At 35.8% G+C, this 27,070-nt stretch overlaps 1 protein-coding gene across 2 annotated transcripts in view; it reads left to right on the forward strand.

Moving 5' to 3' along the window:
* Window positions 1-27,070, forward strand: part of TFPI (tissue factor pathway inhibitor) — a 77,972-nt gene that overhangs the window by 44,184 nt on the left and 6,718 nt on the right. For both annotated transcript variants that reach the window (XM_061135779.1, XM_061135780.1), the window contains exons 4-6: window positions 8,767-8,811; window positions 12,019-12,195; window positions 13,278-13,373. In XM_061135779.1, coding sequence (XP_060991762.1) covers window positions 8,767-8,811; window positions 12,019-12,195; window positions 13,278-13,373 — 318 coding nt within the window. The remainder of the gene's footprint in view (window positions 1-8,766; window positions 8,812-12,018; window positions 12,196-13,277; window positions 13,374-27,070) is intronic.

A 27,070-nucleotide genomic window follows, 5' to 3' on the forward strand; every position in this document is an offset into this window, starting at 1 on the left:
ATAATTAACTACTTGCCAAAAAAGCACTTCTTTAATTTCTGTGTTCTGTCACTCCTTTGTGTCCTACCCTTTGTGACCCTATAGACAGCAGCACACTAGATTTCCCTGTCTTTCACTGGCTCCAGGAACTTGCTCAAACTCATGTCCATCCAGTCAGTGATGCCATCCAACCATCTCATCCTCTGTAGTCCCCTTCTCCTCCTGCCTTCAATTTTTCCCAGCATCAGCTTGTTTTCCAGTGAGTCAGCTCTTCACATTGGGTGGCCAAACTATTGGAGTTTCAGCTTCAGCATCAGTCCTTCCAATGAATATTCAGGGCTGATTTCCTTTAGGATTGACTGATTTGATCTCCTTGCAGTCCAAGAGACTCTCAAGAGTCCTCTGCAGCATCACAAATCAAAATTCTTCAGCACTCAGCCTTCTTTATGGTCAAATTCTCACATCCGCACATGACTAATGGAAAAACCATATGGTTTTTTGACAATATGGACCTTTGTTGTCAAAGTGATATCTCTGCTTTTTAATATTCTGTCTAGGTTTGTCATAACTTTTCTTCTGAGCAGCAAGCGTGTTTTCATTTCATGGCAACTGTAATCTTCTGCAATGATTTTGGAGCCCAAGAAAACAAAATCTCCTACTGTTTCCATTGTTCCCCCATCTATTTGCCATGATCTTAGTTTTTTGAATGTTGAATTTTAAGCCAGGTTTTTTCACTCTCCTCTTTCACCACCATCAAGAGGTTCTTTTAGTTCTTCTTCGCTTTCTACCATGAGGGTGGCGTCATCTGCATATCTGAGGTTATTGATATTTCTCCTGGCAATCCTGATCCAAGTTTGTGCTTCATTCAGCCCAGCATTCCACATGATGCACTCTGCATGTAAGTTAAATAAGCTGGGTGACAATATACAGCCTTGACATACTATTTTCCCAATTTGCAACCAGCCCATTATTCATGTCTGGTTCTAACTATTGCTCCTTAATCTGCATACAGGTTTCTCAGGAGGCAGGTATGGTGGTCTGGTATTCTCACTTCTTTAAGAATTTTCCACAGTTAGTTGTGATCCACAGAAAGGGTTTAGCACAGTCAGTGAAGCAGAAGTAGATGTTTTCCTGGAATTTCCTTGCTTTTTTCTACGATCCAACTAATGTTGGCAATTTGACGTCTGGTTCCTTTACCTTTTCTAAATTCAGCTTGTACATCTGGAAGTTCTTGGTTCAAGTAGTATTGAAGCCTGGCTTGAAGGTTTTTGAGCATGACCTTGCTAGCATGTGATGTGAGTGCCATTAGGCAGTAGTTTGAATATTGTTTGGCATTGCTCTTCTTTGGTATTGAAGTGAAAACTGACCTTATCTAGTCCTGTGGCCACTGCTGAGTTTTCCAAAGTTGTTGAGCTATTGAGTGCTCACTTTAACAGCATCATCTTTTGGTATTTGAAATAGCTCAGCTCAAATTCCATCACCTCTCCTAGCATTGTTTGTAGTAATGCTTCCTAAGGCCCACTTGACTTCACACTCCAGGATGTCTGGCTCTAGATGAAAGACCACACCATTGTGGCTATCCAGGTCATTAAGACCTTTTTTTTTTTTTTTTTTTGTATGGTTCTGTGTGTTCTTGCCACCTCTTCTTAATTTCTTCTGCTCTGGTATGTCCATACCATTTCTATCCTTTATTGTGCCCATCTTTGCATGAACTATTCCCTTGGTGTCTCTAATTTTCTTGAAGAGATCACTTGTCTTTCCCATTCTGTTGTTTCCCTCTATTTCTTCGCATTGTTCACTTAAGAAGGCTTTCTTATCTCTCCTTGCTATACTCTGGAACTTTGCATTTAGATGGGTATATCTTTCCTTTTCTCCTTTGCCTTTCTCTTCTCTCCTTTTCTCAGCTATTTTTAAGGCCTCCTTAGAAAACCACTTTGCCTTCTTGCATTTTTGTTTTCTTGGGGATGGTTTTGATCACCACCTCCTGTACAATGTTATGAACCTCCATCTATAATTCTTCAGGCACTCTATCAGATCTAATCCCTTGAATCTATTCATCACTTCCACTGTATAATCATAACAGATTTGATTTATGTCACACCTGAATGGCCTAGTGGTTTTCCTACTTCCTTCAATTTGAACCTGAATTTTGCAATAAGGAGCTGATGATCTGAGCCACAGTCAGCTCCAGGTCTTGTGTTCAGTGATTGTATAGAGCTTCTCCATCTTTGGCTGCAAAGAATATAACCAATCTACTTTCAGTATTGACCATTTGGTGTGTCTATGTGCAGAGTAGCCTCTTGTGTTGTTGGAGGAGGATGTTTGCTGTGACTGACAGTAAAAGGTTCTTTGTTGGAAGACAATAAAATCCAGCAGACAACAGCATAATATTCAAAAATATCTATATTCCCCCCTTCCCAGAATACTAAGCATTCAAAGATGAAGCAAATTTGATCCATAATTAGGAAAAAAGTATTCAATTCTAACAGACAAAGATGACATTACTCGACAAGAAATTTAAAATAGCTCTTATAAATATGGTAAAGGATTTAAAGAAAACAGGAACATAATAAGGAGAAAAGTAGAATATATAAAAGTGAAGTAAATGCACTTTTTTGGTTTTGGAATGAAAACTGACCATTTAGAGTCCTGTGGCCACTGCTGAGTTTTCCAAATCTGCTGACATATTGAATGCGTCACTTTAACAGCATTATCTTTTAGGATTTGAAATAGTTCAGCTCAAATTCCATCACCTCTACCAACATTGTTTGTATTAATGCTTCCTAAGGCCCACTTGACTTCACAGTTCAGGATGTCTGAAGAGTACAATATAGAAATAAGAAATCCAAGTCATAGTTCTCAGTTCAGTTGTTGCTCAGTCATGTCCGATTCTTTGCGATCCCATGGACCGCAGCACGCCAGGCCTCCCTGTTCATCACCAACTTCCGGAGTTTACCCAAACTCATGTCCATTGAATTGGTGAAGCCATCCAACCATCTCATCCTCTGTCATCCCCGTCTCCTCCTGCCTCCCATCTTTCCCAACATCAGGTTATTTTCCAATGGGTCAGTTCTTTGCATCAGGTGGCCAAAGTATTTGAGTTTCAGCTTCAACATCAGTCCTTCCAATGACTACTCAGACTGATTTCCTTTAAGATGGACTGGTTGGATCTCTATGCAGTCCAAGGGTCTCTCAAGAGTCTTCTCCAACACCACAGTTCAAAATCATCAGTTCTTTGGCACTATTTCTTTATAACCCAACTCTCACATCCATACCTGACTCATGACTACTGGAAAAACCATAGCTTTTACTGTATGGACCTTTGTTGGCAAAGTAATGTCTCTGTTTTTTAATATGCTGTCTAGGTTTCAATGGTCTCCTAAATAAAAGAAAATTTCAGCTTCAAAGACTTGAAATATAAGATGTAAATCATATTTCTTCCTTAACTTCTATCAATTGTTTCTCTGAAAATTGTCAGGTTCTACAGTTGAATTTCTTTTAATAAGAATTTCACCAGATATATTTAAAGCACATTAGATATTACAGAAGAAAAGATCAGTAAACTTAATGACAGAATAATGGTAACTGTTTAAGATGAAGCACACTGAGTATAATAACAGCAAACAAAAAATAATATTGCCCAATTACCCATGAAACAAAATCAAGGAGTCTGTCAAAATGTATAATTGGAGTTCTAGCAGCTGGGACAGAAGCTATGCAAACAAGAAATTGGCAAAGAATTATCCACATTTCATTTGATGAAAACTTTAACTTTGAGAACCAAGAGCCTTGACAAAATCCATAAAGAATGAATACAAAGAAAAAGAAAGCCATGTCAATGAATCACATTGCTGAAAATTGTGGCTAAAAAGTAAATCATAAAAAACATAAAAATTATACATTCAGGAACAAAGACCAAAAGAATCCCAATTTCTCATGAAGTAAAAATTCACAAGAGAATAAAATGAAACATCTTCTTTAAAGAGCTAAAGGAAAAATAAACTGCCAATTGGTAATTTAGATCTATTAAAAATACCCTTATGATGGAGATAAATATTTTTTTCAGATTATCAATATTTGAGAAAATTCATTGCTAGCAGACTTGCACTGTGAGTAATTTTAAAGGATTTAAAACAAAAATAGCAGCATGAACATATGAGACTACTATTGTACAGTTCTGATACTATAGGTAAAAGTGGTATAAATTATTTGAAGTCAAATTGCCATGAATTAAAGAAGCATATTAAAAGTCCCATAATAGACACTAAAAATAAAGAGATATAGCAAATTGACCGATAGTGAAGGTAAAATTGTTATTAAAATATTCAACCAATTCTAAAAATACCCAGTAAAACAGGAACTGAAAACAGATGTAAAGTAGAAAACAAAGACGTAGGGATTTTTATGCAAGCATAATGATAACTACATTGAATTTTAATGGAATTATCACTCCAAGAAAAGGCTTATAGTAGACAATATAAAAAACTAATCATGAACTAACTACATGTTGTCTACAGGAAAGACGTTTTAAAAATATGGACACAGAGGTTAAAAGTTAAAAGGTGAAAAATATATGCCTTGCAAGCACAGATCATAAGAATGATTAGTAGAAGTAAACTATAGGACTAGGAATATTGGCGGGAGAAAGGGAAGATATTTTATAGGAATGAGGGCCAATTAATCAAAAAGTCATCACACTCACTGTCTATGTGTATGCCTCAACTGTAGAACCTGAAAACTTTCAGAGAAACAATTGATAGAAGTTAAAGGAGAAATATGATTTATATCTTATATTTATATAAGATATATGATTTATATCTTTGAAGCTGAAATTTCATTTTATTTGGGAGACCATTGAAAATTATGACTTGTAAATTGCCATGCCTGAGAATAAATTCAAGCCAAATGTTTCAGAGAATAGGAACTATAAATGTGTTCAGTTTGATACGTATCCTCAGCTGTCCTTTTGCAGGTAAAGGTGGTTTATCTGTTGCTTCCAAATATGTATAGTTTTGTGTGGTGTATTTACCAGTGTAATAATAGAGACATAGTAACAAAGTTAATAAGCTAGAAAAAGTTAAAATATAGTTTGTAAATGGTTTCTAGACACATGGCTTTCAAAATATTTGTCTTTTGGTTTAGCTGCTTTTTTCCCATAGCATGAACAAAACAGGCTCCCCTGGGGACTCAGTGGTAAGAATCCACCTGCCAATACAGGAGACCTGGGTTCGATCCCTAGGTCAGGAAGATCCCCTAGAGAAGGAAATGGCTACCCACTCCAGGATTCTTGCCTGGGAAATCCCATGGACAGAGGAGCCTGGTGGGCTACAGTACAAAATAGTCAGACAAGACTTAGCGACTAAACAACAACAACTAAAACAACATTGAATTTGATTATTAGTTTTTTAAAAATAAGCGTATGAAGTGTGGAAATTAAAATAATTAGATGAAGGAGATCAAATTCCCATTTAACTCTTTAGCCAGTCCACCTCTGCAGCAGGGTTGACTATTTACAATTAAACCATAGACAATAAATTCCTAAAACATCTTTAAAGGCTCTAGTAAATATGCTGTTTATATTATACCAGAGGGGCTTCCCTGGTAGCTTGGCTGGTAAAGAATCTGCCTGCAATGCGGGAGACCTGGATTCAATCCCTGGGTTGGGAAGATCCACTGGAGGAGGGCATAGCAACCCTCTCCAATATTCTTGCCTGGAGAATCCCCATGGACAGAGGAGCCTGGTGGGCTAGAATCCATGGGGTTGCAAAGAGTCAGAAACGACTTAGCGACTGAGCACAAGTATGCTGTTTATATTAATTACTATTTTATTGGCTAGGCTAACTGTGACTTGTGGTTTTTCATGGGGATTTACATGGGGATTTTCTCCACAGGGAATTAAAGAGTATGTAAATACATTTTACATTCTTTCAATTTTTAACTTTATTATTTTCTGTTTTATTTGTTTGGAATAGTGAAGACCTACTTGGTAACAAGAATATTCTGCCCATAGAGTCTTTTCCTGTCTAGTTAGAAAATTTCTAGGCTGACTTCAACAAATAAGAAACATTGAAAGTTAGTGTTCAGATTTTACCCTTCCCATTCCCAACAGAAAAGAAAAAGATGAAGACAGAATAGGGCAAAAAAAATATTTTATTACAGTTATTAAAATGTATATGATAATTATAGCAGGCTTCCCTGATAGCTCAGTTGGTAAAAATCTGCCTGCAATGCAAGAGACCCCGATTTGATTCCTGGGTCTAGAAGATCCACTGGAGAAGTGATAGCTTACCCACTCCAATGTTCATGGACTTCTTTTGTGGCTTGGCTGGTAAAGAATCAGATAATTGTGAATTAACTTTAATATTCTTCATGAAAAGTTAAAATGTAAATTCATATACATTGGAATTCAAGGAATTACTAAAATAATTAGTAAAACATACTGCTATTACTTCTTGCACCATCATTAACAAATGTTATGTTCTGTATAAATCTAGGAAAATATCTTTGATAATTAACTGTAAACCTTATCTATGTTGTCAGACTGTAAGTGGCATAAAAATAAATTGTGTGTCCATGGCTATTCTCAGAATTCTTGAGGATAATTTAAATATACCTATAATATGAATGTGCTAAAACACATTATTTGAATTAGTTACACATATACCAGATGAATTACTCTAACTTAGGATGAAACCATCAAGGAACAAGTTCTCTTTTAATATTTCATGTGAACATTGAGATCAATGACTCTTGTTAGAGGCACTCTATATTCTTTCCCTCCTTTCATAAATTAAAAATACAACATAATAGTTGCACATTATATATATTTTTTTCATTTATTTTTGTTAGTTAGAGGCTAATTACTTTACAATATTGTAGTGATTTTTGTCATACCTTGACACGAATCAGCCATGGATTTACATGTATTCCCCATCCCGATCCCCCCTTCCACCTCCCTCTCCACCTGATCCCTCTGGGTCTTCCCAGTGCACCAGGCCCGAGCACTTGTCTCATGCATCCCACCTGGGCTGGTGATCTGTTTCACCCTAGGCAATATACATGTTTTGATGCTGTTCTCTCAGAACATCCCACCCTCGCCTTCTCCCACAGAGTCTAAAAGTCTGTTCTGTACATCTGTGTCTCTTTTTCTGTTTTGCATATAGGGTTATCATTACCATCTTTCTAAATTCCATATATATGTGTTAGTATGCTGTAATGTTCTTTATCTTTCTGGCTTACTTCACTCTGTATAATGGGCTCCAGTTTCATCCATCTCATTAGAACTGATTCAAATGAATTCTTTTTAACGGCTGAGTAATATTCCATGGTGTATATGTACCACAGCTTCCTTATCCATTCATCTGCTGATGGGCATCTCGGTTGCTTCCATGTCCTGGCTGTTATGCTTACTATGACAGTCCATTATCTAAAAACATTAACTAAAGGTTGGTTATTTATAATAAAAAAATCAGATTTTCTTAACATTTACAATACAATTAGAATTTCACACACACACACACACATTTTTGAAAAAAGAGTACTGAATAAAACATAGTAAAGCTCAGAAAAGAGATGAGCCACATCACCTTATCATTCATAGACATTTTACTCTCCAGAGAATAACCTGACTGATCACTGGCTGAAAGGGGTATTTAACCAACTCATGCTCATATTCTCTGTCTCTGACCTCTTTTTCCCCCTGACCTTTTATGTCTCTCTGGCCATCCAAATAGTGATAAACTGACCTATCCGAAGCTTTTCTGTATAAAACAAATGATTATGCTGAAAAAACCACTTAGTTTCCTAATGTTTATATGAACAAATTAAAACTGTATATATCAATTTGAATTTTATTAGCTATCATTTAAATTAGAATTTAGATTCCATACTTGAAATACAGTGCGTTAAAGACAAATAGCATTCTTAAGTGCAGTAATTCCAATTATTCTATGCTGCTGCTGCTGCTGCTAAGTTGCGTCAGTCCTGTCGGACTCTGTGCGACCCCATAGACGGCAGCCCACCAGGCTCCCCCGTCCCTGAGCTTCTCCAGGCAAGAACACTGGAGTGGGTTGCCATTTCCTTCTCCAATGCATGAAAGTGAAAAGTGAAGGTGAAGTCGCTCAGTCCTGTCTGACTATTCGCGGCCCCATGGACTGCAGCCTACCAGGCTCCTCCGTCCACGGGATTTTCCAGGCAAGAGGACTGGAGTGCGGTGCCATTGCCTTCTCCAATTATTCTATGAGATTAAACCAAAAATGACATCACAGGTATCTGTTGCTTCATTCCTCCTTTGTATTTGGAAATAATAATGAAACTTGTAATTGGATTAAGATAATGAGCAGGAGAAGGAACCAGGAAAGGAGGTCATTCTGGTTCCTTTCACTCTACTCCCATTCCTCTGTAGAAATGACCTGTTCTTACAGGCCAAGTAGGCTGTTTGAATTACTTTCATATTTTACATTATTTTAATAAAGATCTATTTTAACCATAGGTATTTTGAATAGCAAACTTAGTTCACCATGAATTATTATTTTTTTAAATGGGTTAGAATGTTTTAAAATAGTTTTTGAGACATTGTTATATTAAAACATAGGTGACTTCATGGTTATACTGTAATAATTTAAGTAGTTTAATATCTAGAGAAAATAAAAAGAAACTTTATCTTGACATTCAGTATAAGAATAATTTTAATAATAATAAAGACATCATCCTAGTTGCTAAATGGAAAGTCATAACATTATATGATAAATTGTGGTAGTTGATACACATATATTGTTTTTCTTGCAGATTATCTAAAGGATATGACAGAGACAAAAGCAACACTGCAAAAAGGTGACTGTTCACTTGTGTGCTAGTTAGCAGCGTTTACATGCAGTACTTGGAAATTCAATTCTCAGCTTTCTCTGATAAGAGATTCATCATAAGTCCATGTGATTTTTGAAATGGAGTTTTGTTTCAGTGGGTATAATAAAAAAGTAGAAACAACATGCATGATAGTTCATAAGGGAAGACTTAAGCACTGTGTTTACTCATTCTCATGGCGTGTGATGTCTGGTATGAGATCAGTAACAATCCAGAGCCATGCACATGCTATTCTAACATCTCCCAAAGAGTGATGTAGATGTTGCTGTTCTTTCTTTAGTCCTCAGATATCTAATCCTTTGATAACCTCAGCAATGTGTAGCTCTAGCAAGTTTCATTCAGTATTCTGCTGAGTGGATATGCCTTTGAGTTGTCCAAGTCTACATGCAAAAATATGTGGAGATATTTAACAATAAATAATTGCTTCTGTCAACATTATTTAGTGTTTACATATTTTAAATTTGGGGATTTAAATTATTTTACTTACAGTTTTTAACTAAAAATAATTACATTTTGGTGAATATGTTGTAACAGGAAAGACATGCTTCTTTTTAATGAAGGTCTAGAAAATGACGGTGCTCAATTACCATTCACAGCATTTACATAGGTATGAGAAAATATTGAACAAGAAGATGAAATTATTTAACTCATAACATGAAAATTAAAGAAAGTAAGCCACCAGGGAAGTCCCAAGACATGAAAGAGCTACACAATTCAAAGTGAATTTTAGTTTTACTGACTTTGACTTAATTATGTGAGAAAGAGCTGAAAACTTCTACAACTCATTGATAAGCTTAAGATAGTTTATGGTCCAGAATTACAATCAAAATTTATAAAATAAATTCAGCAACAGAGTTTGTACAACCAACATAAGTAAATGTATTTATTTACAAGTTGTAAAATAACTTTCTATAAATATTGAATTAATTTTTGCAGAAGTGTTCACTACCTCAATTAAATGAAATTCTTCCTCTCTGTAATATCATATTTATAAATAGACTTTTTTGTTGATCAAGTAAGAGATGATATCTTTAATATTTAAATGTTAGGATTTTTTTTTCAAAAATGTAGAATTAGGAAAAAATTATATGCAGGGAAAATTTACTAAGAAATGATGCCACTTAATTTATATTTAATGATTCAGAATTCATTCTATTTTGATACTACATATGAAAGAGAATAAAGCTATCAGCTCTATTCACATTTAAAAATGGTCAGATACTAAAATTAATTAATAATGAAGACCTTTAAACATACTGATTTGAAGTTAACTTTGTCATATGCCTCCTAGCATCACCATCAGAACAATTACAGAACAATCACAATTACAGATTCTCTACAACGTGCCTTGGGAGAAAGTTTTGCTTCAGACAGTTATCAGGTTTGCAGCTTGAAACAAAAGTTAGTAGTGAGAATCATGGAATCTTGGGGCTTATGGAAGCTGGTATAGAGCTTAAAGCTTGCATTCTAGGGTTTAACTGAGCATCAATTTAGAGCAAGAATTGTATATACAGATTCAATACAAATATTAAAACTTTATTTATCTGAGGAATGTTGGAATGAATTTCTTAATTTTTAATCATAAATATTTTAAGCTGTAGGCCTAAGCAGAATAATTTTACAAGTATGCAATATCAACTCCTAAAATAAATTTCTGTCCTACAATGGGGTCTCATATAAATGATAGCAACTTCCAGTTGTATAATTCCTTAATCACATTTCAGCATAATTTATTACCATTTTCTCATCTTTATAGTCAATATTTTTTAACCTACTCCCTTTTGTTAAGCATAGAATTCTTGTATTGTTTGTTAATATGATTTAAAGTTTTATAAGAAGTACATACTAAGACCTAAACAAATCAACTTAGTGATCAAATGTATTTTTCTTTCTCTTATAGTATATTATAAGAATTTAAGGAAGTAGGATTTTTCCTTATTTCATATATCATACTTAACCACAAATTTTCACCATGGAAATAATAGTAACATCCACCTTAAGAAACAAGAGGCAGTAAACAGTGAACAAAATAATCTTCAAATCGGTACTTTGAGAAGTCACAGAAATAGATACTTTATATTAAAATAGTGTGTTCTACTTAATAAAATAATTTTTTCATGCAGATTGATTTTTCTACTGTTGTGGAAATCATTAACATTATTAAATACATGTTCTTTTTAAAATAAACACTCATTAATATTGTTTCCTTGATATGGATACAACATGCTTTAAGATGTGAAAGGATTGTGCAGTTCATTTTTCCTCTATGGTAATATATAGTTTTAGAATGGACAGGAAATGGGGAAGCTGGAGCTTTTCCGTAAAAATTCAAGCACAATATGTCTTGCAATCATAATAATTTTGAAAATAATTTGAAGCTCTTCTTTCTGCGTATGCATGTAAACAAGGCTTGTAATGTAAACCACAGTGGCACAACTTTTATGACAACTGTGTTTAGCCTGGATTGGAGCTCTATCAAAGAGTGGGTCTTAGGCTTTTTCAAAAGCCTCTCCAATCCCTGAACATGTATTTCCTTTCTGCCTCTGCACTATTGGAGTCATTCCAATGCCTGGAAGAAAAACAAGAGACACAGTGGTGGAGGATGTCATACCTAGTACAGATATTAATTTCAGCATAAGAATTTAGGAGCTTCTAAGTATAGCCGTGAAAGCCTCCACCCCCCATCAAAACTTCTCTGTTTATAAAAATTGAAACCATTCATAATGAAGAAACACAGTATACTTTAAAATTAGATTACACACCTGAAAATTATGAAATTTGTGGCTCTTTCCTAAATGTAGATGCACATAAGGTTAACAAAAATAAATAAACCAAATTTTTGCCATAATACTTTACACTTCCAAACCAAGGGTAATCAAACTGCAATATCTTTTATTTTCTCAATTTATGAAAGAGTTGATAGTTAATGTGCTAATTAACTATGAGAAATTTAGAACTTGAAATTCCAATAGACTCAATGTATGACAGTTGTACATACATTGTTCTAAATGTCAAAGTGGATAAAATATAGTTATGGATAATGTTATATTTTACCTTTTATCTTTATCTTTTCATATGTACTCCTTAAATAACTTCAACTTAACCAGTTGTTTATATTTTTAATTAATATAAATTACTCAAAATAATACTACTTTCTGATGTTTTAATAATTTTTAGAAAAGCCTGATTTCTGCTTTTTGGAAGAAGATGCTGGAATCTGTCGAGGTTATATTACTAGGTATTTTTATAACAATCAATCAAAGCAGTGTGAACGTTTCAAGTATGGTGGGTGCCTCGGGAATCTCAACAACTTTGAATCACTAGAAGAATGCAAGAACACCTGTGAAGACACATGTATGTTTATTTCTCATCTCCTTTTACTTCATTTTATAAGCATTCTTTTAAAAATAAGACATCTTCAAGGATGTTCAGGTTTACCCATTTTGTTGCAGCCATGCAAGTGAAGATCCATTGTATTCACTCTAAATCTGATATAAATTAGTCACTATCTTAATTTTTTTTAAGAAATAAAGAATTAACAAATTTGTGTGTGCTAAATTCTTTGTCGTGTCCAATTCTTTGTGACCCCATAAACTGTAAACCCCAGGCTCCTCTGTCCATGGGATTCTCCAGGGAAGAATACTGGAGTGGGTTGCCATGCCCTCCTCCAAAGGGTCTTCCCAACCAGGGGTCAAACCTGCGTCTCTTATGTCTACCGCATTGACAGGTGGGTTCTTTACCAGTAGTGCCACCTGGGAAGCCCTAAGAAATTTATAGTGGAAATTATTTCCATCAAAACATTTTTTTTAGATTAGATTATTTAATTTTCCTTTCTGAGAATACTGTAGTAAAATTTAGGCACAAGAGTAGGACTGCTAAAATCCCTTAGGTTTATAACAATTTGAGGGGAAATGGTTCTTTGGAAACTACCACTGAAGGTCAGTTTTATCTATCTATAAAATTAATTAAAGGAGTGACTTAAACATTAACTGTTACCCCCTTTTGTTTTGACAAAGAATATCAAAGATACTCATGGAAATATTATAAGATATATCTATAGATAGGTTTAAAGATTCACTGTTCACCACTTCCCAGGTGGCTCCGTGGGTAAGAATCCAATTGCCAATGCAGGAGATGCAGGAGACTCAGGTTTGATCCCTGGGTCAGGAAGATCCCCTGAAAGAGGAAATGGCAACCCACACCAGTATCTTTGCCTGGAAAAATCCCATGGGCAGAGGAGCCTGGGAGACTACAGTTCATAGGGTCTCAAAAGTCAGATGTGATTGAGCGAATAAGCATGCAGCACAATTTAACAAAACAATGTAAATAAAATTTCTAGACATTTACTTTTCTAAATACAACTTCCGTGCTTTATGTGTACAGTTATGAGCTTGTGACAATGTCTTCTATTTTAATTGGCTATATATGTTTTCCAGTGAACGATTTCCAGGTAGATGATCATAGAACCCAGGTTGATGCTACGAATAATGCCTCCTTGACTCCCCAGCCTAGCAAGGAACCCAGCATCTTTGGTAAGACCCTGTTTTAATTACTGCCAGAAAAATATTATCATGATAACAATAGAAGAATGTGTATGAGAACTATGTTTTTTAGAAAATTATACCTCTTGTTCTTTAATAATAGATATGATGAAATACTGAATATTTCAGTATCTATTTCAGTACTTATACTGAATATTTCAGGATTTATATCAGTACTATTATTTCAGAAATAATAGTAGATGAAATACTGAGATTCAAAACTGCTTAAGACCTTTAGTCCCAGAAAAATGATAATTTTCCTAATCTATTTTAAAGTATTCTTTGAAGTAGGTTTTTGATTACATATCACATGAAAACTTTAATGTGATTCTTAACTTTATGCTAAATTTATCTTATAATAGCTAGGGGTTATCAGCTTCAGTGCTTAATTGTAAATGTTTGTGATGGCAGCCTAGAATGATCTTAGATTGAGCCTAGCATTGGCTTAGGTCTCTGGTGTCAGTCACAGGAGAGATTAGGAATTTGGTGACTAACCATCCCTAAGGTTAAGTCACTCCGAGGGAATTTTCTTTTGGAGGTATGCAGAACTCTTTTTCTGTACTCTATCCTGTCAACATATTTGTAGAATTTAAAGAAACATACAGGAAATATGCCCACAAAAATGCAGAACTGTGGAAATTCAGGGAAACATAATCAGACACAGCAAATATCTAGACAGAAACCACCTGAAAAGTTGGAAGTTAATGCGATGAATGTAAGGTCCTTACTAAATTTAAAAAATCACATGTGCTCTTTCAGAAATGGAAGATTTTGCTTAGAAGCAGTCCATATAAAATTCATTGTTCAAAGTGTTCTGTGACATTAAAATTGCAACCTTAAGGTGAAAAGAGACATACTATCTCCACCCCAGTCATGTGTCAGAAACAAGTGGGGTTCAGAATGTCTTTGAGCATCTTTCTTTACAAAAAAAACAAATAAGCAAGCAAAATTTCTGCCCAGATGGATTTAAGAGACTGTAATACTGACTGATTTATCTAGAATGAGGAATATAGACCTACATTGACCTGATTATGTCTGTGGACTTGTTTCAGCCCTAAATGCAGTACATTAGAAGTCATCAGACTGTGACTTAAAAGGCCTGAAAACTGTAAGATGTGAGACCTAAGAGAGAGCATTATATATTCAAGCTCTTGGGGCTTGAAACACCGTCGTGTGAAAGGAGAATTTAATTCTGTACATGCGCACTCAATCCTGTCTATTTCAGTCTTCCCTATTCACATACGCCGACATGGTTCCTTATCTCCCTCAACCCAGCCTAAGAATCAGGTTTATTGAATAAAATCTAAAGCACAGATTTCTTTCTGTAAAAGTGTTTCTTTTTAATGTGAGGTCTTCAAAAATGGATGAGTGCCTTTAGGGACTAAAGTCCCCAAATCGTAGGCACTGACACAGTGTTCCAGTAGCACTGGAGATGTCATAAAGGGCAGGCAAAATTTCAGAGGGAGTTAGACGTTATGGTATATTATTCAAAACGCTTTCAGGCCCTTAGATTTTATAATTAGAGCAGGGGGTTCAAGACCAAATAAAGTCTACTTTTTAAATACTACTTTGTAATAATGATAATCATAGGTATCTTTGTACTTCTCATTTTTTATCTGTCAAATTAAGTAATTTCACTGCATTGTTTCTTTGTGTCCTTCCAGCCCTGTGTCTTTCAGTGACATTTTATTTTATCCAATTAAATATCCCATGTTGAAAAGCGTGCTAACTCTTATTGCTGTGGAAGATGTGAAAGTTAACAACAAACATATTATTGAATGTAAAGATACATGTGATAAATATATCTACATATGAAATTAATTTTTAATGTGTTTCAATTATTTTTGTTTGGGTTACTTTACTAATTCAAATAGAGATCATTAGTTAGTTACCATTAAAATGAATAGAGTAGGTTAGGAGATGGTTTTGCCTTGGAGTATAATGCTTGATTTTTAGCAGGCATACTAGAAAAACAGAAAGGGTAAAATACAGAAAAATGTGAGAAAATAAATGTTTTAAATACTGTCTGCTAAATGTCCTCCCTAAGTTTTTATGTAGATGCACATTAAAAAGTATATTAAACAAATTAATTATTTTAAAAGCATATCATTAACTAAGGAAGCAGTAATATTAACACCATAAATTTAAAGGGAAATGATGTTAAGAGATTTTTTAAATTTCAAATAATAGACATTTGAGGGATAGTTCTTTCATAGTAACTGCATTTAAAATTAGGGCAAATGGTCTCCCTTTTTGTCTAGAGAACTGTTTTATTTTTCGGGGTTTGTATTTGCTTCAAAATCTAAATTCCTCTAGCCATTTTGACCCCTTACCCTCTTTTCCTGGGAGCATTCTCTTGTTCTTTTGTTTTGCAGCATTCCTAATAAAACATGAAACAGTGTTGCAATAAGTTCTGTCTGGTGGCTTAAACATGTAAAGGATGACAATGAAGCTCTGCCTCTAATCTCCCTAAGACCTACATGATCCCATGTCTGCTCCATCCAAGATGCGGCAGGTGGAGATGCAGCTGTTCCTTTCCATCATCTGAGACTTAGATGATCCCTCCTCCATCACATGCAGCAGCAGAGCATAGAAAAGGCAATTGTGTCCCCAGCCTTCCAAAACATAGATCATCCCTCCCTCGTCCCTTCAAAAGGCTTTGTGGAGGTCTATAAAAACACTTTTGATATTACAAATCAAAAGGTATTACATCCATCACTGCTTGCAATTATATTAATACATATTATAATAATTTAAGAAACTACAGTTCTATGTTTACAGTAAAACCTCGTTCAAGGTTTTAGCAAATGTAAAAGTTTCTCTGTAGATGTTAGATTCTTTCGTTTATTTTTGTTTGTTTGTTTTTGTAAGTAGCCAAGTGATTAAAGCTATTTTATATTTGTTGTCATTTTTAAAAACTATGTTTAGGGGAAAAAACAGAAAGAAATTATTATATATGCAAAATGTTGAACATTTTTTCATTAAGATGGTGAACATTTGTAATTTCTTATCTTTTCTCTATTTTTTTTTTTTATTTTCTACTGTGTGGTTTTTTTTTTTTCCATTTTTTTTTATTGGTTGGAGGCTAATTATTTTACAATATTGTAGTGGTTTTTGCCATGAATTAGCCATGGATTTACATATATTCCCCATCCTGACCCCCCCTCCCACCTCCCTCCCCACCCCATCCCTCTGGATCTTCCCAGTGCACCAGCCCCGAGCACTTGTCTCATGCATCCAACCTGGGCTGGTGATCTGTTTCACCCTTGATAATATACATGTTTCGATGCTGATTCTTTCAAAAAGATGTAAATCCTTTAAGATTTTGATTCAGCATAGAGTGATAGAACATGCCCCATAATACAGATAGAATAGCATTCATTTAAAATTTTGTCATTGAAAACAATCCTTAGGTATTTGAATATTCCAAAAATACAGTGAGGCTGCATTATTATTAAGTGAAATATTTGCAAATATAATTTTAATGTTTCTCTTTCTGATGATGATAGAAAAATATTTTAGAAATATTGTTGAATGTTACTAGAAAATGATTTGGTGATTTTTAAAATTCCTCTTCTCAACCACAGTGTTGCAAATTAGCATGAGAATATGTTTTTTCCATTGAACCTTCTTGACTTAAGATATTTGAATGCTTATTAAGCACAAGTCTTAGTCGCTCAGTCGTGTATGACTCTTTGCAACCCCATGGACTGTAGCCTGCCAGGCTCCTCTCCAGGCAAGACTACTGGAGTGGGTTGTCATTTCCTTCTCCATATTAAGCACAACTAGGTTTAATTTTCTCCTTTCACTTCTGTATTTCAATATTAATAAGCTCCTGCGTTGCAAGCAGATTCTTTACTGTCTGAGCCACCAGGAAAGCCCAGTAGGCTACATGGGTGACCTCAAAGATTGAAACATGCTCTTCCTTAAAGAGGTTTTTATAAATGTTTTATAAGCATGCCCTGTGCACAAGTGAGAGAAAATTATTTGAGTTTGATTTATTGTTCTGAATCATGAGGATCTCCTTGTAGTTACAAGAAATGTATCCTCCATACATGCAGGAGAGAAATAATTCTAATGCAATATCTCTAAATGTATGCAGTTCTGTGTATGAGCTTCAGGATGAAAGACTGTCACAACTGCTTCTTGATTTCTTGGTGTGATTGGCACTATAATATAGTGGATAAGAGAAATGACTCTGAGCCTGAAGACTTGGGCTCAAGTCCCATTTCTTCCCTTACCACCTGTGCAACCTTAAAATAATTCTTAACCTCTCTGAACATTACTTTTTCCTACTACAAAATGAGGATGGTAGTAATATAATGCTTACCTCATAGGCATTATTGTGAGGTGAAATCATTCAATATACATAGGTCACTTAGGACAGTGTCTGATACCTCTTCAGTGCTACATAAATATGATTCATCATTTTTAACCCATATAAATCAGAGCAATACAAGCCTTAGTTCCCAGGCCTTAGTTTCTCCTCTCTAAAACAACTCTTTGTAAGTTCCCATTTGCAGGAAAAGGTGATATTTCAGCCACTTATAAAATCTCTAATTATTCAGATAAAGTGCTTCAGTACATATGCTATAATAAAATGATAATCAACCTTTAAAAGAGAATTCACAATAGAACTAAATTAATACATATATGGAAACTTTAACAGTTCAAATGTGTTTCCTGGAAACAAATTAAAGAATACTGGTATGAAGTATTGTGGGGCTTTGGGGCAAAAGAATTTTGAGTAATTTTTCTTTACATTTTATAATATTTCCAACTTTATAGATTTTCAGAGTTCTGCCGCCATTTTCCCATTTGAGCATTTGGTAATCACTTTTGATCACTTCTCTTCGAGTCAGTCATTAAATGTTATTACTTTCTCTGATGAAATGTCCATTCTCATCATCTCCATTTTCCATCTTACCTATTTTGTTCAGACTATCATTGCTTCATTCTTAGATTACCTCAACAATCATATGTCATCCAAACTGGGATGCTAATGAAAGTAGGATGCTAAAAATAATTTATTTATTTACAATATATATTTATAGATAGAAAAATAGGATCATGATTTTGGCAGATAAATAACATAGTTTTATTTTAAAGCGTATTACAATTTTTGAAAAATCGTATATATATTAGAATATGATATACCAAAAAAATAGGTATGAACCAGTGCTAGCTCTGGCAAACCAGACGTTATAGACCATTCAGTTCAGTTCAGTTCAGTCGTTCAGTTGTGTCTGACTCTTTGTGACCCCATGGACTGCAGCACACCAGGCCTCCCTGTCCATCACCACCTCCCGGAGCTCGCTCAAACTCATGTCCATTGAGTCGGTGATGACATCCAACCATCTCATCCTCTGTCATCCCCTTCTCCTCCTGCCTTCAGTTTTTTCCTCTTCCATAAGGAAGACTTCTTCCACTCTCTCTCCCTTAGGTTTTTATTTTGATTCATTTAATAATTAAATTATTTTATTTTTGTGTCAGCTCCGACTTACTGACTAGATGGCAAGTTTTGTTAATAGAAGAAACAATGGATTTTGTATTTTGTAGACCCCGCTCCTCCAGAGTTTATCCCACGGTTAGGCACCAGAGAAATGACTTGTATATTTTTATTTATTAATTTTGCAATCCACAGTTACAACAGAATGAACAAATGATGGTTAGAAGAATGCTGATCACACTTACCAGGTGTTTTTGAGCATCGTCTGCATTTGTGCTCCATGTTCATTCTAAGATAACATACCGTTTTATTCATATGTTAATAATTGTGCTTTTGATATTTCTTTAATATTTATATGGCATATGTACAGATGCCTTCCATTCTATACTGTTAATAATGTTTGAATAACGTTTGGATATTTATATAGAGAGAGTTAATACATTCCTTTCCATATATCTCTTTGGTAAATGTCTAAGTAACAAAGAAAAACTAATGTTTTCAAGTATTCATACTGGTTCTGAATCTTTTGAGTAGATCTGACTCATTCGTGAAAAAGGTGAGTTATCCTGCTTCTCATAGCTGACATTCTTCTGTATATCAACTGTAAATAGCTGTCTTGGGACTACCCCAGTTATATGATATTTTGGAAAAAAAAAAAACTCTGAATATATTTCAAAAGACTATTGCCAACCCAGTCTGATACTTGTTGTCTGACTGAGAAAAGGAACATCTCCATACCTGACCTAGTCCCATGTTGCTTCCTGGCAGCCTTCAGTCAAGGGAGAGTGACTGGATGGTATTCTGAAGGCCATTCGGTACCTGGAACTCTGTCTCTTTTCTGACTGTATTCACTGTATGACATAGTGCCAGATTCCATATATATATATTTGTGGGGAAAAATGGGTAGAAAAGAAACACATACACACACAGATCTGTTAAAATTTTTTAGTTCTCATTAGCCTTCTGGAAGAGGTATTACACTCACAAATTGCCTGCTTGACACCAAACATCATTACTGATATAGTCAATTTAATATTTGAAAGATAATTTTGTCACCTATTTGGCCTCCTGTTGAAAATATGATTATATAAAGAAAAATATTACAACCATAGACGTGTTTTGGAAAGAAAATAATCCACATCAGTAAAGAGTTATGCACTTATCTGTATACCACAGTTAATCACTAAACACTGTCAACAACTCTCAAAAACCCTAATCAACAACTCATATCCATAGTCCCAAGGAAATATCTTATTTTTCATATGGTGTTCTCAGACCAAAAGACACAGAAACTTCCCTCATAATCTAAACATGTCTACTTGATGAATCTGGTGCCATTGAGCTGGCTTTACAAAAACAGATAAAAACTTGTGGTAAGTATCCATCAGACCTTCTACTTCCTGGTAGGAGCGCTGGTGAGAAACAAAAATGTAGCGCTTCATCTCTGCCAAGATGGCTGCCATCCAAACACAGTCACCCTAGGTGACCACTGACTACTTTTTGCTAATCCTTTTCTTCCTGGCCCATCTCTGGTTTTAACAAGGATTAGGTTTTTTGTCATAAGATTTTGTTGTAAGATTCCTCCAGAGAAGTGTTACAGATGCCTTTAAAAGAGAAAATTCACAGACCCCCATTTTGTGAATATTAATTTTATATGAACAAGTAAAATGGCAGGAATAAACTTCTCAGGCATGTGACCATTATATAACTCTCAATCAAGCTTCAGTTCAGTCACTCAGTCATGTCCGACTCTTTGCGAGCCCATGGACTGCAGCTCACCAGGCCTCCCTGTCCATCACCAACTCCCGGAGCTTGCTCATGTCCATCATGTTGGTGATGCCATCCAACCATCTCATCCTTTGTTGTCCCCTTCTCCTCCTGCCCCCAATCCTTCCCAGCATCAGTGTCTTTTCAAATGAGTCATTTCTTTGCACCAAGTGGCCAAAGTATTGGAGTTTCAGCTTCAGCATCAGTCCTTTCAATGAATATTCAGGACTGATCTCCTTTAGGATGGACTGGTTGGATCTCCTTGCAGTCCAAGGGACTCTCAAGAGCCTTCTCTACACCACAGTTCAAAAACATCAATTATTCAGCACTCAGCTTCTTTATAGTCCAACTCTCACATCCATACATGACTACTGGAAAAACCATAGCCTTGACTAGATGGACCTTTGCTGGCAAAATAATGTCTCTGCTTTTTAATATGTTGTCTAGGTTGGTCATAACTTTTGTTCTAAGGAGCAAGTGTCTTTTAATTACATGGCTGCAGTCACCATCTGCAGTGATTTTGGAGCCCAAAAAGGTAAAGGCTGTCACTGTTTCCATTGTTTGCCCATTCATTAGCCATGAAGTAATGGGACCAGATGCCTTGATCTTAGTTCTCTGAATGTTGAGTTTTAAGTCAACTTTTTTCACTCTCCTCTTTCACTTTCATCAGGAGGCTCTTTAGTTCTTCTTCACTTTCTGCCATAAGGATGATGTCATCTGTGTATCTGAGGTTATTGATATTTCTCCTGGCAGTCTTGATTCCAGCTTGTGCTTCCTCCAGCCCAGCACTTCTCATGATGTACTCTGGATATAAGTTAAATAAACAGGATGACAGTATACAGCCTTGATGTACTTTCCTGATTTGGTACCAGTCTATTGTTCCATGTCTAGTTCTAACTGTTGCTCCTTGACCTGCATACAGATGTCTCAGGAGGCAGATTAGGTGGTCTGATATTCCCATCTCTTGAAGAATTTTCCACAGTTTGTTGTGATCCACACAGTCAAAGCCTTTGGTGTAGTCAATAAAGCAAGAGTAGATGTTTTTCTGGAACTCTCTTGCTTTTTTGATGATCCAGGGGATGTTGGCAATTTGATCTCTGGTTCCTCTGCCTTTTCTAAATCCAGCTTGAACATCTGGAATTTCATTCACAAATAAATACAGTACAAACAACAAATAAATTGATAATGATAGTAAATAATAAAACTAATAAATTAGTAATACTAATTGGTATATTTAATGGCACATGTTTTTTGCTAATAGAGAAAAATCTCTATAACATGATTTTGGTATGGACTGCTATAGGACAAGTTAGGAATGAGAGAACAGATTAGAAAATCTTGTGTTATTCTATGTTGTGTGTAATTCTTTTACTGCCCTTTTTCTATTTGAATGCTGGACAATCTTTACATGAATGAACTTGAAAAGCATTGATATAACATGTGTGGTGTAGGGAAATCTCAACTTTATCTTTCCTAGGGACACAGCAGAATGAGCTTTCTAGTTTATGGCTGACTGGCTGCAGATATGATCAGAGAGGGCATACAACCCTAAAACTTTGGTCTATTTCTAGAATCTGCCCAAGTTGAACATCACAACTCAATAATTCTTGCCCTTCAAATATTTGAGCTTTCTGTATGCTGTTTGACTCAGACTGTTACTTCCAAAACTTTTCAGCCTTCTTGTTTGATAAACCTGTTTTGTTAGGTATCTTTCTCCTGTTCAGACTTATTAAATTCCAACTCCACTCATATAACTGAGGGTGAGAAGCATCTAAGATACTCTGAACCTGGGTTTCAAAGAAGACAGACTTTGAGATTCAAATATAAAGGGGAACTTGACTACTTTCATTTTGCCTGATAATAATTAAAATATCTTTGCTCAATTATTTTTATTTTCTAGTTAGTTTTTAGAGTTTTTGTATGACATATCATAGCCATTAAGTGCATTGGCTTTACGGGCAGAAATATGTGGGTTTAAATTCCAGCTCTGCTATTTGCAGACTCTGTCTCTGGCCTTGAAAAATATTATACCACTCTCAGCTTCAAGTTCCTCATTTGTTATACGTGAAGAGTAATATCTCATAAAATTTTTGGTGAATATTGTGATGACTTAACACAGTATTTAGCACAAATAACTCAAAGGTGTTAATATTCAAGTTTTTTATGATAATGATATCAGTGATTATCCAGTGTCAACAGAGGTTTATAGTGGGGAAAAAAAATAAAACAATCAGAGGTATCATTTGTATACCTTTTATTACATTTGTATTTCATTTTATAATAATTTTAATACAACTAAAGTATGTAACCTTGATTTGAAGTTTCTTCATTTAATATACTTAATACTATGATTACCTGAAATAACATAAAGTATTTGTAAACTTTAAAATAAAATTTTAAATTTTAAAATACCAATATATGGTTTATGTCTTTGGGTCTTATTTCTAATCAGAGGAATATCAAACCTGTGTTCCAAACTTAATCTTATGACTTGAGGTACGGATTTGTTATACTTTTAAATTTTGGTTCAGTTCAACATACTGAGTGCCTTCTATATGAGGCTTTGTCATGCAGACTGGGAGTCTAATAATTGTAAACAGAAGGTGGTTTTGTCCTTTATTGGCATGCCTGGGAAATAAGGGCATATGTAGATGTTTTCAGTGTCTACTATATGCTCAGACAGAGACCTGAACAAGGTTCAGTTCAGTTCAGTTCAGTCGCTCAGTCGTGTCCGACTCTTTGTGACCCCATGAATCGCAGCACGCCAGGCCTCCCTGTCCATTACCAACTCCCGGAGTTTACTCAAACTCATGCCCATCGAGTCGGTGATGCCATCCAGCCATCTCATCCTCTGTCATCCCCTTCTCCTCCTGCTCCCAATCCCTCCCAGCATCAGGGTCTTTTCCAACGAGTCAACTCTTCGCATGAGGTGGCCAAAGTAGTGAACAAGGTTAAGGGAGGACAAAGTCTTGATGTTGTACTTCCCCTGAAGAATGGAAAAATTAAAACTTTGTCTTCGCAAAACTTGGGTTTTATATTCTAACATCTTGGACTTGTTTGCCTAGATGCTAGCTAATCCACAGGCATAGTTCACAATTCTGTCTTCATTCAGAGAATTTTCTGAAGTACGATGCTCAGTTACTCAGCCATGTCAGACTCTTTGTGACCCCATGGACTGTAGCCTGGCCGGCTCCTCTGTCCATGGAATTTTCCAGGCAAGAATACTGGAGTGGGTGGCTATTTTTCCTCCAGGGGATCTTCCCAACCCAAGGATTGAATCTGTGTCTGCTGAGTCTCCTGCATAAGCAGACAGATTCTTTTAACACTATGTCACCTGGGAAGCCATTTTCTGAAGTCATGATTACAGCCATGATTACAAAATTACAAATTTGGAAGCTATTGACTATATTTTATAATATAAATACATTTCAAAATACGTTAGAAAACATTCCATCTTCTAAGTCAACTAATCTAGAAATAATAGAATTTGCCTTCTCTCTGTCTTCCTACCCACATTCACTCTGGTGCTTAATTTTAGCCATTCCTGCTATAACTTCTGTAGTTAGGGTTCTCTTATATTCTACTCTTTTTCATGTCTCCTGGATTCAGCTGACACATACCTGGTTGAATTTGTTAATAATTACATCTTTTATCCTTTTATATGTTCAGTCATTTATTAATGTCTACATCATAAAATCAAATATATTAGCATTCAAGGCCATTCTTAGTTTGTCTGAATTTGTTGTTCAAAGGAAAGATTTGTTATTCAGTTCCCTGAAAAACTTTCAGAAGACAAAAAGAAATTTCTTCAACAAGTGATGAGGTGGTTCCTAAAACCTAAGTTGGCTGGTAAAATGGAAGCCTCAATATATGCACGTAAAATAGTACACATGGACATCACCAGATGTTCAACACCAAAATCAGATTGATTATGTTCTTGGCAGCCAAAGATGGAGAAGCTTTATATAGTCAGCAAAAACAAGACCAGGAGCTGACTGTGACTCCGATCATGAACCCTTATTGTCAAATTCAGACTTAAATTGAAGAAAGTGGGGAAACCACTAGACCATTCAGGCATGACCTAAATCAAATCCTTTATGATTATACAGTGGAAGTGAGAAATAGATTTAAGGGACTAGATCTGATAGAGTGCCTGATGAACTATCGACAGAGTTTCGTGACATTGTATAGGAGACAGGAATCAAGACCATCCCCAAGAAAAAGAAATGCAAAAACGCAAAATGGCTGTCTGAGGAGACCTTACAAACAGCTGTGAAAAGAAGAGAAGCGAAAAGCAAAGGAGAAAAAGAAAGATGTACCCATCTGGATGCAGAGTTGCAAAGAATAGCAAGGAGAGATAAGAAAGCCTTCCTCAGTGATCAGTGCAAAGAAATAGAGGAAAACAATAGAATAGGAAAGACTAGAGATCTCATCAAGAAAATTAGAGATACAAAGGGAACATTTCATGTGAAGATGGGCTCAATAAAGGACAGTAATGGTATGGACCTGACAGAAGCAGAAGATATTAAGAAGTGGCAAGAATACACAGAAGAACTGTACAAAAGAGATCTTCACAACCCAGATAATCACGATGGTCTGATCACTCACCTAGAGCCAGATATTCTGGAATGTGAAGTCAAGTGGGCCTTAGGAAGCATCACTACGAACAAAGCTAGAGGAGGTGACGGAATTCCAGTTGAGCTATTCCAATCCTAAAAGATGATGCTGTGAAAGTTCTGCACTCAATATGCCAGCAAATTTGGAAAACTCAGCAGGAGCCAGGCAACTGGAAAAGATCAATTTTCATTCCAATCCCAAAGAAAGACAATGCCAAAGAATGCTCAAGCTACTGCACTATTACACTCATCTCACTTGCTAGTAAAATAATGCTCAAAGTTCTCCAAGCCAGGCTTCAGCAATATGTGATCCGTGAACTTCCAGATGTTCAAGCTGGCTTTAGAAAAGGGAGAGGAACCAGAGATCAAATTGCCAACATCTGCTGGATCATTGAAAAAGCAAGAGAGTTCCAGAAAAACATCTATTTCTGCTTTATTGACTATGCCAAAGCCTTTGACTGTGTGGATCACAAAAAACTGTGGAAAATTCTGAAAGACATGGGAATACCAGACCACCTGACCTGCCTCTTAAGAAACCTATATGCAGATCAGGAAGCAACAGTTAGAACTGGACATGGAACAACAGACTGGTTCCAAATAGGAAAAGGAGTACCTCAAGGCTGTATGTTGTCACCCTGCTTATTTAACTTATATGCAGAGTACATCATGAGAAACGCTGGGCTGGAAGAAGCACAAGCTGGAATCAAGATTGCCAGGAGAAATATCAATAACCTCATATATGCAGATGACACCACCCTTATGGCAGAAAGTGAAGAAAACTAAAGAGCCTCTTGACAAAAGTGAAAGAGGAGAGTGAGAAAGTTGGCTTAAAGCTTAACATTCAGAAAACTAAGATCATGGCATCTGGTCCCACCACTTCAATGCAAGCAGATGGGGAAACAGTGGAAACCGTGGCTGACTTTATTTTGGGGGGCTCCAAAATCACTGCAGATGTTGATTGCACCCATGAAATTAAAAGACGCTTACTCCTTGGAAGGAAAGTTATGACCAACCTAGATAGCATATTAAAAAGCAGAGACATTACTTTGTCAACAAAGGTCCGTCTAGTCAAGGCTATGGTTTTTCCAGTAATAATGTATGGATGTGAGAGTTGGACTATAAAGAAAGCTGAGCACTGAAGAATTGATGCTTTTGAACTGTGGTGTTGGAGAAGACTTGAGAGTCCCTTGGACTGCAAGGAGATCCAACCAGTCCATCCTAAAGGAGATCAGTCCTGGTGTGCATTGGAAGACTGATGTTGAAGCTGAAACTCCAATATTTTGGCCACCTGATGTGAAGAGTTGACTCATTTGAAAAGACCCTGATGCTGGGAAAGATTGAAGGCAGGAGGAGAAGGGGACGATAGAGGAAGAGATGGTTGGATGGTATCACCGACTCAATGGACATGGGTTTGGGCGGCCTCTGGGAGTTGGTGATGGACAGGGAGGCCTGGCATGCTGTGGTCCATGGGGTCGCAAAGAGTCAGACACGAATTAGTGACTGAACTGAATTGAAAATAGTACAGAAACAGGGACACCATACAAAGAGTCAATGTAAGTTCGAAATTAAAGGTTTAGTGTATAAATTTCAAAGCTATTACATAAGCCAGTTTACATATAAAACTGGCTTTTGGAATATCATTTTATAGTTTAGCAGTCATACTATATCAACTGCAATTCCTGGCAGAATATGAATCAACTCTGAATTCTGAAATCTATCATAAACCCTCTAAACGGAAGCTGTTCAACTTGTTGTCAGTGGTGAAGTCAAGACGGTACATTTGGTTATTAAATTCCCTTTGGAAATGAGCAGAAGTCAGGTTAATGTCTTTTATTCAATCTTAAATTTCCAGAAAT

This window comes from Dama dama, chromosome 33, assembly GCF_033118175.1.
Source record: "Dama dama isolate Ldn47 chromosome 33, ASM3311817v1, whole genome shotgun sequence".
Taxonomy (NCBI): Eukaryota; Metazoa; Chordata; class Mammalia; order Artiodactyla; family Cervidae; genus Dama; species Dama dama.